This window comes from Dermacentor variabilis, chromosome 8 (genome assembly GCF_050947875.1).
Source record: "Dermacentor variabilis isolate Ectoservices chromosome 8, ASM5094787v1, whole genome shotgun sequence".
In the NCBI taxonomy this organism is placed as follows: domain Eukaryota; kingdom Metazoa; phylum Arthropoda; class Arachnida; order Ixodida; family Ixodidae; genus Dermacentor; species Dermacentor variabilis.
The window spans coordinates 88505520-88521646 of record NC_134575.1 but is presented as its reverse complement, the minus strand read 5'-3'; the positions used below and the strand labels follow the sequence as shown (position 1 = coordinate 88521646).

Sequence of the window (16127 nt, the reverse complement as noted above, 5' to 3'; positions counted from 1 at the left end):
GAGCCTGTACTCCGATTTTTCTTGTAGCGTAGGCGAACAAGACAGAAGACTTCTACGTCCTTGGGCTCTTTGCGCTGCAACAAAAACTGCAAGAATTCTACGCCAACACGCCCAAATATCTACACTGCTGCACTCCGGCTTTCTCTTGAATCGATATCAGGGAAATTATAGACACACATTTTAACCGCACCTAAATCTCTTGTCGACTAGCACACCCACAGTGAATGCCAAAGACGTGACTTTAGATAAACCGTAATGATGCAGAAATTCAGTCTATACATCTGGCTATTATATTTTCTGTATAGCAAAGGTCTCCTAAATCTAGTTTTAACATATGTTAGAAAAGTTGCGGCTCGCATCGCGAGGATACTGAAGTATTTCTTTAAATCGAAGTCGTTATCAAGGAGTACCCCGCAATGGCAATACTAGAATCGGCACACTAAATAGCGCAGTTATCGTATTTGCCTCTATGAGACCTTGAATAGTGTTCCAATGTTCGCCAATACATGGGCTACAACAGCAACGCACTCTAAAGAACGAGATGGAGACTCCCAAAAATAAAATACTATATATCGTTTCTCGCTCTGAGTAAGCTCTTCCTGGCAAAAGTTACAGGGGGCACTAAAAAGCAGCCTAACCGAGGAGCCCTCCTAGCAGGCCAGAGAGAAGGCCTTTCGGTTTCGATTTCTCCTTAGACTTCTCTTTGGTGTTGGACGGTGGCTCAGTCACTGGTTCAGTTACAATGTCAGGTGCTTCACTCGTTGTGGTATCAATGGGGTAAGGAGCTTCAGGAGGAGATCCTGGCTCATTTGACTGAGGTGACTGCGTTGTATCTTCCAATTCATCATTGACGTCTTGTTTAGTCAGGGGCTTCGAGTTGGAGTATTGTTGTGATGATGCTGTCGTAGTATCTGGATTCTCGTGTGTACTGTACAAGAGGTCACTTTCAGATTTATTCTTAAGCTGAAATGCTTGTCCGGTCCTTGTATTGCCTTCGAGCGCATCTGTTGTCGCTTTGGGAGGCGACTCAGTCGGTGTCTGAGCTTCTTTACTTGGTTGTTGCGTCGCTTGATCCTGCGGGAGTGATTGCTTCGGTTGCAATGGTTCTACCGGACGTTCCACTTCAGGTTTCTCTGGAGAGGATGGTTGATTTTTTTGCTGTGCTTGCGATGAAAGTTGCTCCTCCTGAATTATGGGTTCAGAATATTTTGCGGGCGCCGTTTCAACCGTCGACACTTGTTCGTCATTTGTCGATTTCTCGATGCCATGTTCGTTCTCCGGATTTCCTTTTTCGTCTGTCTCCAAGAGCGAAGGCTCGTTATGCTCAATGTCCGACTGTAGTCCTGGCTGTGGCGTCAGTTTTGACTGCTCATTCTTGGTCGGTGGCTTTGGTTGCACCTGTGGTTACAGTCACGAACTTTTCCATTGTCATATTGCAAAGGTCCTATTTCGTGCATTTAAAAAACTCACAGGAACGACCAAAAACCTAATCATCTGACATATTTCAGAACATCATATGAAGTAACCTAAGGAGGTGTCATTAAACGACAAAAATGTACACCGAAAGAGCTATGCGAGGCTAGTGGTAGCGTTTCGACAAACAGGGGGTCGCAAGAGGAATCACTATGGGCATGTTAGCGTTTCGGCCACTAGAGCTTTCTTTTACTGAGGTATCGAGCCTTAAGTAAGACGCTGCGCTTCATAAAGGACAGGCTTAACCTTGTTAGTCTGTAGTAGGAGGAACATGCATGTTATGCATGGGTACTATCCCTGATTTATTACTCAGTGAACAAAGCAAGTTAAATACGTATGCGTTAAACCGGCAGACAACGCAACACTTATGTCGTATCAATGAAAACAACCTAATTATGAAAAACTGGACGCTGCTACCGCGGCACGCTCATCGTTTTGTTTCAAACAACCGAAAAGAGCCGTTAGCCGTTACTGTATTGCATCAAAAACACCTCTGTTCTGATATCTGGTCGGTGAGCACACACGACGGAATATGTTACGACAGCTGAATCTTCTGAATATTCAGAGTCCCGTCCAATATATTAATTTGGGTTTTCGTGCTCATAGCATGTAATATGTCAACAATAATTCAATGCTCTAATGCATTGGATCAGAGATTCTGTATTCTGAGATATCTTTCGGCAGCTTAGTGGATGAATGATAGGATATGTGCAATTCTTTTCAAGAGTATTCCGTGGCGGCGGTCCCTACTTAGTGAATATGTTGGATCTAAATATTTTCGAACAGCTCGTGTGGAAGTTCACACATGAGTGGTTGACATCGCATTAAAAAAACACTTTGCGCACATACTACTAGCGAGCTCAAAGGAGAGCAAACGACGCCTCTCCTGGTTCCCCGCTCACATGGGGAAAGACATTCACCCGCGAAAACCAAACCTCAATGAAACGGCCCATGACCGTGTGCGAGAATTTGCCCGCCGCGACGGTCCCACGGCCTCCGAGGGGCTGGACATTCAGTTTAATGACTCGCTTCTCACTTATCAGGAAATCACCTAACACTAACGAACAGGCAGAATGAAGTACTCGATCCCGTACTCCAAACTCGAACGCGCGCAGGCGGCCGTGTTTCGAATGCTACAAACGGACTCGTATCCGTCACGAGGCTTACTGAGTCACTATAACTCAGACATCCCGGCAAATTGCCCAGACTGCCAAGAACTCTGTTGCTCACTCTCGCACATGCTATGGCAATGTACCGCGTTACCAAAGGGCCCTCTCTCCAGTGAGCCCGAATGGGAAGAAGCCCTCAAAAGCTCGGACCTCAAACTCCAGCTCAAGGCCATCTAGAGGGCCCAAGAACTGGCGGAAAGTCACCACATTCCCGTCCCGACTTGGGCGTCGCCTACGGTTTCGGCCCGAGGAGTTCCCCGCATGGGATCTCTAACGGCTTCAAACTCCTTAGGACCTCGATGAAGTTCTTGACTGACTGACTTACTGTGCTTAAAATCATTTTCAGACATGCCCAAGGGCGACAGTGTTTCTCCTGTGGCTTGAGTAAAATAGATTCTATGACACTGCGCGTTTTGGCGGAAAATATGGTCGCAATATATCCTCATGGTTCTCACTTTCATTTTCAGATATTTATGATAGTTCAAGCCGAATAACAGTGTTTCTTTTTTTGAAGAGTAATGGACAGTGGAGATAAAAAAAAACATCGAATGAAGCAATAGCAGCGAGGGTTACCTCTATTATGATACAGTTTCTCCAAAGTTACACAAATTCGCTAAGTACATTGCTGTGTTTATCCCTGAACATTTTTGACACGATTAGCAGTCTTGTAAGCTCAGAAATATAGTTTATTGCGAAGCTATATAAAGCACCACAAATTGTACCGTTGTCTTCTTTGCGCGTGGTAATTGGTACAATAGGGCGGCGTAGTGATGTACACAAGGCTTAGATCACTCGTTTTGTGACGTTTCGGACATCAAGGAGAAGGACCTAATGCGAGGATATCTTTGGCAATATTTGCACGGTTTCCCGACCTAAACTTTCCGGTCGCTCTTAAATGGTGTTCATATTGGTTGTCCAATCCTATTTCTTAATAAGAAAAAAATCATAGACTGCAAGTGTGTCATGAAGCTCCAGATGGCACTACTGTGGTTCAGTGTTGGGACGCGGCAACGGTCTCAATGGCGTTTACATGAGAGGGAAAAGAGAGGTTGGTACTGCCCTTCACAACGTTTTCACTGTAGCGCCCGGTAACGCGGGGGCGGTAAGGTTGGCACTCTCAGCCGGCGCCTTGGTGCCGGCTATGAATGACGAGAAAAAATAAAGATGGGCACGGCGCGCTCGATGCTCAAGCACGGCACGGGCAGTTCTGTTCTAGAAGCAGGCCGCGCTGGTCCTCTTCTTCTAGCGCTCTGCTGCGACCCCACGGTTCCCGACACGATATTTAAGATCAGCCATTGCTATTGAATACACTTTTCTATGAAACGAGTAACCAAATCATCTAAAAATAGTGCTGCCTTGGATCGAATGAATAGTTCCTTTCGACTGCATCTGCAGCTCGAGAAACTGGCCTCACAATTGTCAAGTGGCATTGAAATGCCCTGATTCTGACCACAGAATGATGGCGTATACTAGGAGTCGTTTCTTTTGCGCCAATAATCATAATAATAGCCGAGGGGTACGTGCTTCAAGACGTTATTATAGAATTCAACAGAAAATTTCTCACAATTAGAAGCGATCATTTGGGACACGCTGAATATATTTAATAAATACATATACTTAACTTTGCTGCAAGTGAAAACCACCTGACTTCATAACTTTGGCTTTAAGGGGTAATCCCAGTGAAATAAATACCCTAAAACTGCTTCCATATCATTAACCTTCTTGTGGCTCATTAAGCAAGCCTTAGGCATAGCCGTTTTGTGTCTTTAAGAGAACATTGTATTCTCGTTTTCATATTCACTTAAGCACGAAAACAAAGTGGCGATCACGTTTTCCTGCAGAACTTAAAAGAGGTAATGGAGGGAACGCCATAAAACAAAACTTATAAGGACATTTTTCTACAACAACTTCATAAATATGCGACGGATAAAATGTTCTGTGCGTTACTCCTGAATAGGATGGATGGTTTACGTCTGTCTTCTTTAGAGATCGCAGTATTAGCAATAAAATTGCTGAATAAAAAATTTATAACTACGTATGCGCGTTTTCTGCGCCCGAGGGAACGAACGACAACAAATCATTAATTTAATGCGAGCGAAGAAAAAAAATAGGCAACCACACGTGAACATTTCTCTAGGTGTCTAGATGTATTTACCTGCACATTACTGATATCGTTTCTCAAATCGTTGCGCGAAGATCAAGGCGCGAATACATTTTAATAATCTGTTTAGATTGGTTAGCCCATCCGCCTGTCTGAAGAAACGAAAAACGCTTTCATTGGTTTGCCAATCAGCATAGTAAGGACTAGCGACCCACAATTCCAAATACGTTGGAAAGAAGTCCGTGCGGCTGTTTATCCTTTGAAGTTGATTCTGGCGTATCCTGCGACTTCGAGTCGTCGTCATGCTTTGAACCAATTCCCAACACACTGGAAAGCAGGCCTTGGGGCTTGTCGCTGTCTTCCGGAGATCCCGAATCGTCTTTTGTTTGAGAGCCCAAATCCAAGACAGGACTAGTAATAGCATCCAACATCCCGGAAATTAGGCCCTTTGGCTTCTCACTGTCGTTGGAATCGTCATCCTGTTGATTACTCGGTGTGAGAGCATCCAAGGCGGTCGATATTAATCCCTTGGGTTTTTCGTTATCTCCGGCAGAGTCTTCGTGATGTTGGATGTCTAGCGCTGACAGAGGATTAGTAACAACGTCGAGCACAGATGATACGAGCCCTTTAGGCTTGTCAGCCGAGGAATCGTCCTCTTGTGAGCCCAAGCCTTGCAAAGGATTCGTAACCGCATCCAGCACACTCGAAACAAGACCAGCTGGCTTATCGCTGTCAGAACCTCCCTGGGGCTTCAGTATAGACAATGGGTCTGTAAGCATGTCCAAAGGATTCGTAACCGCATCCAGCACACTCGAAACAAGACCAGCTGGCTTATCGCTGTCAGAACCTCCCTGGGGCTTCAGTATTGACAATGGGTCTGTAAGCATGTCCAAAGGATTCGTAACCGCATCCAGCACACTCGAAACAAGACCAGTTGGCTTATCGCTGTCAGAATCTCCCTGGGGCTTCAGTATTGACAATGGGTCTGTAAGTATGTCCAAAGGATTCGCAACCGCATCCAGCACACTCGAAACAAGACCAGTTGGCTTATCGCTGTCAGAATCTGTGTGTGGCTTCAGTATTGACAATGGGTCGGTAACAACGTCCAACACATTGGAAAGGACTCCTTTGGATTCGTCATCTTCAGATGCCGAAGAGCTAGAAGTGGAGCTGCCTCCTATCCCAAGCACTGGTATAGGCTGAAACAGAAATAGAAAAGATTTTCTTTGTGAAATTACCTCCGTCACGATACAATCTATCTAGTGATCTGCTATATCTGTGGCTTGCCAGACAATCTTATCCAAAACTAAAAAAAAAAAACATGCCATCGATAGGAGAGCGTGACCAAATTGGTTGTGACTCAGTGTAGAATTCGCGTAATGTTCTGCTGTCTAAGTGATTAGACAAAAATTGTGTGCAAGCATTGCAAATCTGAAATTCTATGCAAGAACATGCGTACTACTAGTGCAATTTGCCATGTTTTATCTTCCCCTATGTTATTCTATAATATTAGTATGGCAAAAAAAGTCTGCGATATGTGAAAAAAAGAAAAACGTAATCGGACGCTTCCTCCACGTAAGAAGAATATGTTCAACCTATTGTACTTCCACCCTGAACTCGAAGGAATTCTGATGACAAACACTGAATCAGCCTATATTGATGAAGCGTTCTTTCTACTTCTATCTTCGCTAAATTCGCTGTAATGTGACTGTAAAAAGTAAATGCAAGTCCACTGTTTTACTTTCTACAGTTTTTTATTGGGCGCCGAAATCTTTACACCCATACGTCAGTGTGTCATCAAGGGCGTCCATGTGTTTTCGGGTATTTGGGCTGCTGTGTCGTTGTAAAAGTTCGGCCTTTCGGTCTTTTAGAGCAGAAAGCCGATCATCTTTATTTGTAAAAAAATAATTAGGCACGAATGAAAGGTGCCAAAATAAATTAAATATAGATCGGGTGGGATAAATTCCAGGCGATAATACCACCCGCCTCTTGTTTTGGAGCCTTTCTGGCTTACCGAGTCGCTTCCGACGGCAGGTGACTATAGCATTTAAAGTTTGTGGTCACCATGATGTGTTATTTCTTGCTTAACTTTTCTTAAGCTAAAATATATTTTTGGAGAATAGTTAAAAATAAATTTCACATTTGGCGCTTTTTTGACTGAAGGCTGCAAATTTTTTCATTAGTAGTGTTTTCTTTACGTCAGCTGTTGCCGTCTTATTTTACTAGTCCAATCTCAAAGTTCGAAATAATTCAAAAAACATTGTGACTTGCGCTATAGTGTGGGGAACATTGTTCTGTTACTTTCATTCAGATATTATTAACAACAATGTATAAAGTCAAGTCCGATCATCTAAATTCAAATTGGCAAGTGATGCTTAATGGCGAATCGTATTACACTTCATTATAATGTAGATATTTACAGTATCAAGTGCATAGGAACGTTTAATAGATTGCGTTGGCTATGCATAAATAATTCTGAATACTGAAGTAATTGTAGCGACAAACTTCATATGACTGAAGTGGCAAAACTAATAACGGCTGCCAATAACTGATTATTACTGCCATACCATGAGCGTGGAATTACATCGTGACTTAGGAGAAAAATATGTCGCGCGAATAAGAATGCGTTAGTACGTCGCCAAAGAGAATACATAAAAAATGACAAGAACTCAAATTACTGTTGTCTTGGTGCTTTGTTTTTAAGACTTTTTAAAAGTTCATCTGCTTACCATGACACGAGTAGTTCTTCGCCATGGGTCAGATATTTGAAAGCGCTAACTTTAGCAATAATATTTCTGATTACTTTGAAACCACTGTCGGGGGGCAAGCATCACAAATATATGTGAAGTCCGCCGTTTTATACTCAGTGCTTCTTTTTTTCATATTTGCTAAAATTTTGCAATTCTGCCAAGCCTATGAAGCAACAAACAAGCGTCAAGTTCAGCAAGTACTTTTCCCAATAGACTAGCCAAAATAGCTTACAGTGCTAAAAGTTTATATTGCAACTGTCTACACAACCACTCGGATTCGCATCCGATATTTCTCTTCATCCTGTCCCTGCAACTCAGTCTGCTGTAATTTTTTTTTCATTCACTCCTTTTTTAGAGCACAAGCCCTCGCGCATTGTAGAGCTGCAATTTTCCTCACCGACATTCCATCCCCTTGACCCGCAATCACGCAACACTTCGAGCACTTGAGCAATGCGTAAAGAACACGGGACCGGCAATCGCGGTAGCCAAGCTACAATAAATAGAAGCAATGCCTAATGACAGACCCCTCTTGGGGACTAAAAGTCGAGTCCGGTTTGTGATTACCGTTAACGTTGCCACGCTCTGGGCGGTCAGGCGCATGTGATCAGCGAACGAGGGCAAACCAGAGCCAGCCATTTTCCCACTTAGCCGGAAAGTCTTCGATTTGGCTCCGGACACTCAAAGGATGAGCAATTTCTCGCCAGGTATCAAGGTCATTGCCGAATTATTGCTTAACATTTACTCACCAGTAGCCTATTCAAAATATGCGTTTTGCTGATCCACTGTTCCCGCGAAAAAGCAGGTGGCGTTGCGCCTTAGGGATGCGAAGTGCGACTATATTTCAAGCAATTGGGGCAGAATTCACTAAGCAAACTCATGAAGAAATTTTTGCGCGAAAAAATTTTACGAAAGAAGCGCATTCATAAAGCTACAATTGTTCTTCAGATCAAAAAGCTTGTGATGGCCACCGCTACAAATGGGAGCGCTCTAGTCGAAAAAAGGCGTGTATGTTTTGGTAGCCCAGGGACGAACTTCTGTACTTGCGTCAATAGCAAGCGTAAGTCGTTTCACAAAGCTTAAAGAACCATCGCAGCTGCCAACGTACGAAGAAATCGCTACGATAAAGGGGTAGCAGTCTTAGGAACCTCATTATATCTCTCAGCGCCGCTCAAGCTGATGCATCTAAGCGTTGGAAGGCGCTATTGCGACCGATTGGCAAGCGGACGCCACTCATAGCGGAGGATGGCGCGTGCTTATAATTTTGCGACGTATTTTGTATAAAGTGTACTGAGCACTTTTAGCGCATAATTGTATTGGATATGAGCTGCTGTGGAAAGCGCTAACATTAATGATTCACTGCGAATTTGGGCCTAAAGCTTGATAGGCTGTGTTTCTGTATGCGCGCAATAGCCTGACTTTTCATACTCGTCATGGCACTTACTCTATTGGGTGTTAGCAAATATGAGCGCAGCGTCAGTCCCTGACAACCATCAAGTTTGTGACTGATCTGTTTTGAGCGCTTCTCTCGTCATATATCTTCGAATTTGAAGATTCTATAACTCATAGAGTAGCGGATAAATATTTTCCCGACGCGTTTCCAAGCCATTTATTTTGTTGCTCATGTTTTCAATTCAGCCCTAAGTCGAAGCGACGTTGTGTTTGTGGCAACGATTTCTCTTATCCTATGGCCTACGGTATGGGCAGAAGCACGCGCACGACGGACCGAAATCTTGTTTATGATATGAAGCTGGACGTCAATACGATAGAATATAGAAAAGCAAGAAATGGCGAATGAAATCACGTGCACCAGTTGATAAAACATTCATATGCACTACTCGCACAAGAGTGATGGTTCGAAATAAGATACACCTCAGGAACGGAGCGAATAATTGTAGCATGAGTCCACACCCGCGCACACACACATTTATGTATCAGAGTACACTGACGCGTATCGCCGAAAACACTTCGTCTTTGGTAAAAAAGTGTGCAGAATGACACCAACGAAGACGCCAGTACGTTTTTCTTTTGTTTTGCATGCGCAAAGCCAGTAACAGGAAACGTGCCGCGGGAAGACCTGGACAAAGAAAAGCAGTAGCAGACGACAGCTGTCGTCGCCTTATGATAAGCTGAAGATTCTCATTCTAAACCCTAGACTAACATCCCTCCTGGGCGAAATGACATCACTCACGTCTTTCAGTCGCATCGTGCGATGTTCTTTCTATCTTCTACTCTCACCTAAGAAACACTTCATAGGCGGTTGTAAATTCAGCGCGAGAATTTTCTTCCCTCCGGTGACACGGTGATACCCGCGCGCTGCGCAGTAGTCAGGTCAACATGACAGCATGACAAAGCCGACCACAGTGGCACGGTGTCGCGAAGGTAACAAACAACGCAAAGCGTGCACGAAGCTAAGCAAGGTCACTAAAACACGTCGTGTCAGGAATATCAGCATTTACGCTGATCTTGCTGATACAACGCTCGAACTATGCTGATGGTCCGAATTATGCTCGGATCATGAAAGACTGCTCGAATCATGCTGTCTTGTGTGCTGTTCCGGAGTCTCACAGTTCGGTCACTTAATTCAGTGCCTTTAAACAAAGCTTAAAGCTTTTTGAACGAAGAATTTGTAATAAGCAATGTGAGGGCACCTCGTTTGGCTTCTACTGAAAGACTGCAGCAACTTCACATCAAGGCCGTGATGCTTGCAGCAGCCGGCAGACAACTCGAAAATTATTTCATTTATGCGTAACTTCAGCATTTACGCTCAGCTTCAGCGCACGTGTCCGCAACAGCTCAGGCTTCTACTCTGCCTCAGTGATAGTCCTGGCTTCACACGTTTTAATTATCCGTAAGAAAAGTGAACAAAAAAAATGTTTATCCAGAAAGCGGTCAGGCAAGGAGGCTCAACATCTCGAATATTATTCGCTGCATGCTTAGAAGAAATATTCAAGCGGTTAGGGTGGGAAAGGCAGTTAGGAACGACGTTAAACGTCGAATTTTCGAACAACCTTCAACTTGCTGATGCGATCGTGCTGTGCAGCAAGGCTGGGGACACATTGCAACAATTCATTCAGGACCTTAAGCGAGAACGTCTAAAAGTAGGTTGAGGATTAATATGCAGAACATAATGTTGAATAACATATCAATCGCCAAGAATTCATATACGGCGATAAGCCTCCACGGTGTGTGCAGGAGAATGCTTATCAAGGTCACCGTGAGGATGAGAACAAAATTTGCAAAAGAATGAAAATGGATCGAAACGCATACAGCCAATATTATCCAATCATGACCGAGAGCTCACAGTTCTCGTTGAACAGAAAAATGTTCAATTATTTCTCTCTTCTAGCACTATCACATGGGGCAGAAATTTGAATGTTAACAATGAAGCTTGAGAAGAAGTCAAGGACCGCTGAAACTTTACAATGTAGCGAGAAATATTATGCCTAACGTTAAGACAAGGAAGAAAGGGGCTTGGATGAGAGAAAAAAAGATGAGTAGTGGTAGCTGAAATAAACAGGGAAAATTGAAGCTTGTCAGGTCACGCATTTTGTGAGGACGATAATTAGTAATCCAGTAGAAATACAGAGTAGGTGCGGAGTGAACGGAAGCGCTGTCGAGAACGGCATATAATTACCTTGGTTAATGAAGTAAGGTCATTTTCAAGCACAATTAGAGTCACCTAGCGCAGATGAGGGATAAAGAGAGATCGTTGGGAGAGGCCTTCGTCCTGCAGTGACGTCCTTCGTTCTGCAATAAGCTGATGACGTTGTAGAACCTCGAATATTCGCTCCTAATTTCAACGCACTGTTGCTCTTGAGCTACAGAAGGCTTCGTACTCTGAGGCCGCATTGGCATGTTTAAAGAACGGTGGCTACCGCTGATGGGATAATATAGCCCCGCCATCTTAGCCTCGTACTATATGTGCAGTGAGTGCTCCGAACATAGTGCGCCAGAGACGCAACATCGAAGACTTGAAGCGATTTGACCCGAAACAAGCTAAAATGTTGACACATATGTACGTACGGTGCTACGCAGAATCCTGACGTGCAGCTGAATGTGCGTTCTTATGAGGTATGGAAACGTTGGTGCTGCTTATTATGGAAGTGTTGACTGATTAGCTTTGACTTCTATGATGTGCCACTTGGGCTATGACACAGAGCGTAGTCAGGCACTCTATAGTTCGCTTCCGCGCAGCTGCGTATGGCGCGACGGAGCGAGGCCGCGCTGGACTTTGAAGAGCGCACAGCACAGGTGCGCCGAGAGCTGATGGCTTCGTGTGCGCTCTGTTACCGCCGCTTAGTTCGCGTTGAAGCGAGAGGCAGCACGAAGGTCATTTCGCTCGCTTCTGCTGCTGCTCTTGCTCACGCCAGCGGTTTGAGAGCGAGTGACCGCGCTCTCATCGCGCTCGTGCTTATCGTGCTCGTCGAGTGAGTTGTGTTTATGTTTGCCTGTGCGCACGTGAAACCGTGCTTGTTATTTTAGTTAGCGAATGGTTGCGCGTTTACACGGTGAATAAAACTACTGTTCGTATTTCGTATAGTTGTCTATCAATTTGCTATCGCAATCGATGGTTCTCTTTTGGGCGAAACTGCGATTGTTTTCGCCTTCAGTAAGTAATCTGGAAATAAAAACATTGATTCGCTTTGTAATGCAGTGGAGGTGGCGGCGGTGGTGATGTTGCTACAGGCGGGGTTAGCCTGATAGACCTGGCCAGCAATATCTCCATCTCAGCGTATCTTTCCTCGCTGAATATGTTAATGTGTCGATCGGCCTTGTGTTTCACCCAAATGTTAGAAGGCTGCGCGATAATTCTAGTGCCACTTTCTTTACGGTCGTGCGCAGAACGATGCGAGCTTGCTTGCGCTTGTTGGCGCTGTAGCAGACGCCCAGAAGATGATGCTGTAGAATAGGGGAGTGTAGTGATTTGCTGCAAGAATGTAGCCTCAACTACAAACGCATGATGGCCGATCACGCTACTAGTTACCAGCGTTTCTTTCACTTCGTGTCGTTTATTCCAACCTTTGCTTCCTCCTCGCTCTCATTCGACGCCGTAAGTTAAATGCTCTGCCACTTCTGCTGCACCCTTATCTCACCGTAACAAATTTTTGGCTACGAAATTGCTTACGAACAGCGCACCTTAGCGAATTCCGCCTCTCTCTTTTTTTTTTCTTGACAGTTGTAAACCGGCGTTGTTCCTCAAACGAATTAGCAGAGGGGTAACGATAACAAATTATTGCAATATGCACACACTAGCGAAACATCACTTGACCAATTCCATCTTTGGCGAAGTCTAGAATGCACGTTAACAAGGAAGAAACTTGTACCTGTTGAGTTAGCATAGTTCTGATTTCGTAGAGCCATTTTTTAATTCAAGCAAATGAAAAGAAACATTACCTGTATGTGTATTTTTCCTTATGTTTCCTCATTGAGCTGGTCCGGAAAAGTCGTACCTACAAGATAGCTCGCACTGGCGACATTCTTAAGGTTTCTTCCAATCCAACTCAGCTGTTCAGCAATAACTGTCACCATCATGGCATCAGCAGAGAGGGACTGCGCGTACCTTGGTAAGATTGACTAATATCTTTTGTAATGTCTTCGGGCCTTCAAGGTGATAATAAATGAAATGAAATGAAATTACGTTCTGCTGGGCCAAGCGAGCAAGACTACAGACATACGAGCAAGACTGCAGAAGCAATGCTGTTGACACGGCTTTTCCAGGCACATCTTGGCGAATGTGTGGCAGACGTTTCTGTTGAGGCGCTTCGAATGTACCTTACACTTTACAAGTTCAGCATAAACAGCAAAAATGATTAAGCACTAACCAGATTTTTTTATTGCCTGACCAAGAAATTACATGTTGGATTTATACATGTTTATTAGTTAGCTGTGCGTTTTTAAATTATTTCTGCCATTCAGACTTTGTACTCGTGCACCCTTATAATGAATGCATTGTTGGACTTCCCTAAATTTTCATATCTTGCCATTTGCCAAGCTACTGCCGCGATGCCTTGACCACGATGGCCTCACGGCTGCTATATCGCTGCCTGCTCTGTTTGATCTTCCCGCAATACTTTTCGCTTGAGGTGCTACGCTGTAGCACATACGAAAAACTTTCTTTGTGAAAAAAAAATAAGCTCATATCATATCTTCTAGTTATGGTGAAACTAAACTTGACGCTTGCTGTTATAGTAAAGGTGTATTTGTAATCAGGAAAATATCCTGGTATTATTGGCACATTTATTCTTCCTTTCACTTTCCTGGCATTTAAATACCATCTAAAAATAAAATGTTCAGAGAACCCTTTTACGACTGACAGATAATACTAATAGACTCAGAAGCTATCTGTCAAAGCAAACATGGGAAATTGGCCTGGAAGAATTGGGATTTCTTGTTGTCGTATAATGTTTGTACTTAGTGATGGGCATGTCAAGGCAAGGCGAGCAAATCTGGGGCCCTATAACGTAAAACTATTCCAATATGTTTTTATTCCAATCTTCTGACGTCAAATTTGCGTAACCACCGACGCAAGCAACCGGCTGTCACTCGCAGGGTTGTCTGAACAGACCAATCAAACGCTCTCCTCGTTCATAGGTCACTTTTGTTTGCTTGAAAAACGAATAACATTGCCTACACTGAGCGGCTTGTCGTATCTAATTGGCTGACAAGAGGCGAGGAGAACGCTCAAGTGGAGAGGGATTCGATGGGGCAGAGCCAGTGCACTGAAAACCGATAAGCGGATGAAGAGGGTGGTGCCGGCGTCTGAGATTGGTACACTTTCCCTTATTTAGCTTGCGGAGGCTGGTCGAAAATCGCGGCGGCATGCAACGGAAGCTTAAGAATGAAGCTAAAACGGACCCTCAGCAAAGAAGAGTTTACCGAATGAGGTCTTAAACGTGCAGAAAGTGCTCGAAAATGTTACACGGCGACGCAAGAAGTTTTATTATACGCAAATAAACCCATGCACTTCAGCAGGTGCAAGTAGCCAGCGCCTGAGCGATCGGCAGCAGCCATCTTTTATTCCTTCCAGAACGGGGTGGCCTGCGGCTATTCAGAAGAAAACTCAGTTTTGTTCGGCATATTAATGCATCTTTAATGCGTAAACGTCACTTTGACGCGGTGAGTTTTCGCGGTTTTGTGACGTCGCCTGACAGGCAGGTGAACTGGGTGCAGCCCGAAAACTTTTGACCAATAGCCGGGGGCTAATGGCGAAAAGGCGTCGAATCAGAAATAACAGTTTTTCTTTTTTCATTCAAATCATGCATAATCAGTGTTTACACATCATATCAGATGGGGAGGTATCGCGGTTTTCATGACGTCGCGTAACAGCCAGGTGAAGCGGGGGTGGTCCCAAAAAGTTTTTGACCAATCGCGGAGGGCTGATAGCAGAAATGGAATAGAAAAGTTTGGAATAGCTTTACGTTATAGCGCCCCTGACTACATATGAGTACATAGTTTGGCAACGTACGAGAGGCAGCAGCTTTTGAAGACCTTCCAAGATCCTGGCGTTCTTTGCCCAGCCACTCATCACGCTGCAGGCAAGACCAGTGATACCCTCTGGCGTTGTGGCATCGAATGCCTTCTCACTAAGGCACTGGTCCATTGTAGAATGCAAAAAAGAAAGACATACAGCTCTGTATTATCTTCACAGTAAATAGTTTCTACTAGACAAGATTCAAAGTACATTCTTCGAAGCATAAACGAGAAGGGGGTTAACCAAGGGGCCTGATTTTTGTTAGTCATATCATAAGAGGCCAACAAACACTGACACCAAGGCCAACATAGGGGAAATTACTTGTGCCTAATAAAATGAAATAAAGAAACGATGAATTAATGGATATGAAAGTGGATGAAAAACCCTCTTGCCGCAGGTGGGGAACGATCGCACCTGCGATGCGAATGTTATGGGATCGTTCCCCACCTGCGACAAGTTGGTTTTCGTCCACTTTTATATCCATTAATTTATCGTTTCTTTATTTCAATTTATTAAGCACAAGTAATGTCCCCTATGTTGTCCTTGGTGTCCGTTTTTGTTGGCTTCTTATTCTTCAAAGCGTGTGTTATAAGATGAAGTATAGCTCTTGGGAAGTTGCTTAAACCAAATGACCATGTTACTGCGTCCCTGAAAAATAAGTATGTTGTATACATCCATCCTACATAAAGTTGGGCAAATTTGAGGAACAGTTCGTTGTTCCCAATTAGGAAAAGGATGCAGAGGACAGCAATATCAGTTGTCGTGATACAGGAAATGCTAGTCCCTATAAATTGTGCCATTTCAACACTATGTTCTTGGTCCAACGGTGTAGCAATATCTGATTTTACCGAACTGGATTTCTTTCCTGGCTAACTGATGTATAATGTAAGTTTACTGTTACCGTAATGTTTATATGAATAAGCATAACATGCTGGGGCGCGCTTCTCTTCACAGCACGTCCTACAATATTTTCATTCATTTCTCGCATTCTCACAATACTTGGAATTCGCGGATGGAACGGTAACTGGACTGGGCATGTTTATTTCTTACGTTGATGGTCTCAAAGAGGTCCACGAGTGCGGGGCCCTGAAATGCGAAATAAAAACGGTAAAAAAATATTAGGCTGAGTTCGCGATAAGGATAAACTTTTTTGGTGTGTGAAA

The 16127-nt window shown here is 44.0% G+C and overlaps 1 protein-coding gene across 1 annotated transcript; it reads right to left on the bottom strand.

The window, feature by feature from the left end:
- Positions 1–4748: 4748 nt before the first annotated feature.
- Positions 4749–15078, bottom strand: LOC142591164 (uncharacterized). The gene is made up of 2 exons (XM_075703531.1): positions 14959–15078; positions 4749–5942 (listed from the first exon to the last, which is right to left on the bottom strand). The coding sequence occupies exons 1-2, from the start codon at positions 15016–15018 to the stop codon at positions 4947–4949; spliced, it is 1056 nt and encodes a 351-aa protein (XP_075559646.1). The 5' UTR covers positions 15019–15078; the 3' UTR covers positions 4749–4946.
- Between the last annotated feature and the right edge of the window lie 1049 nt (positions 15079–16127).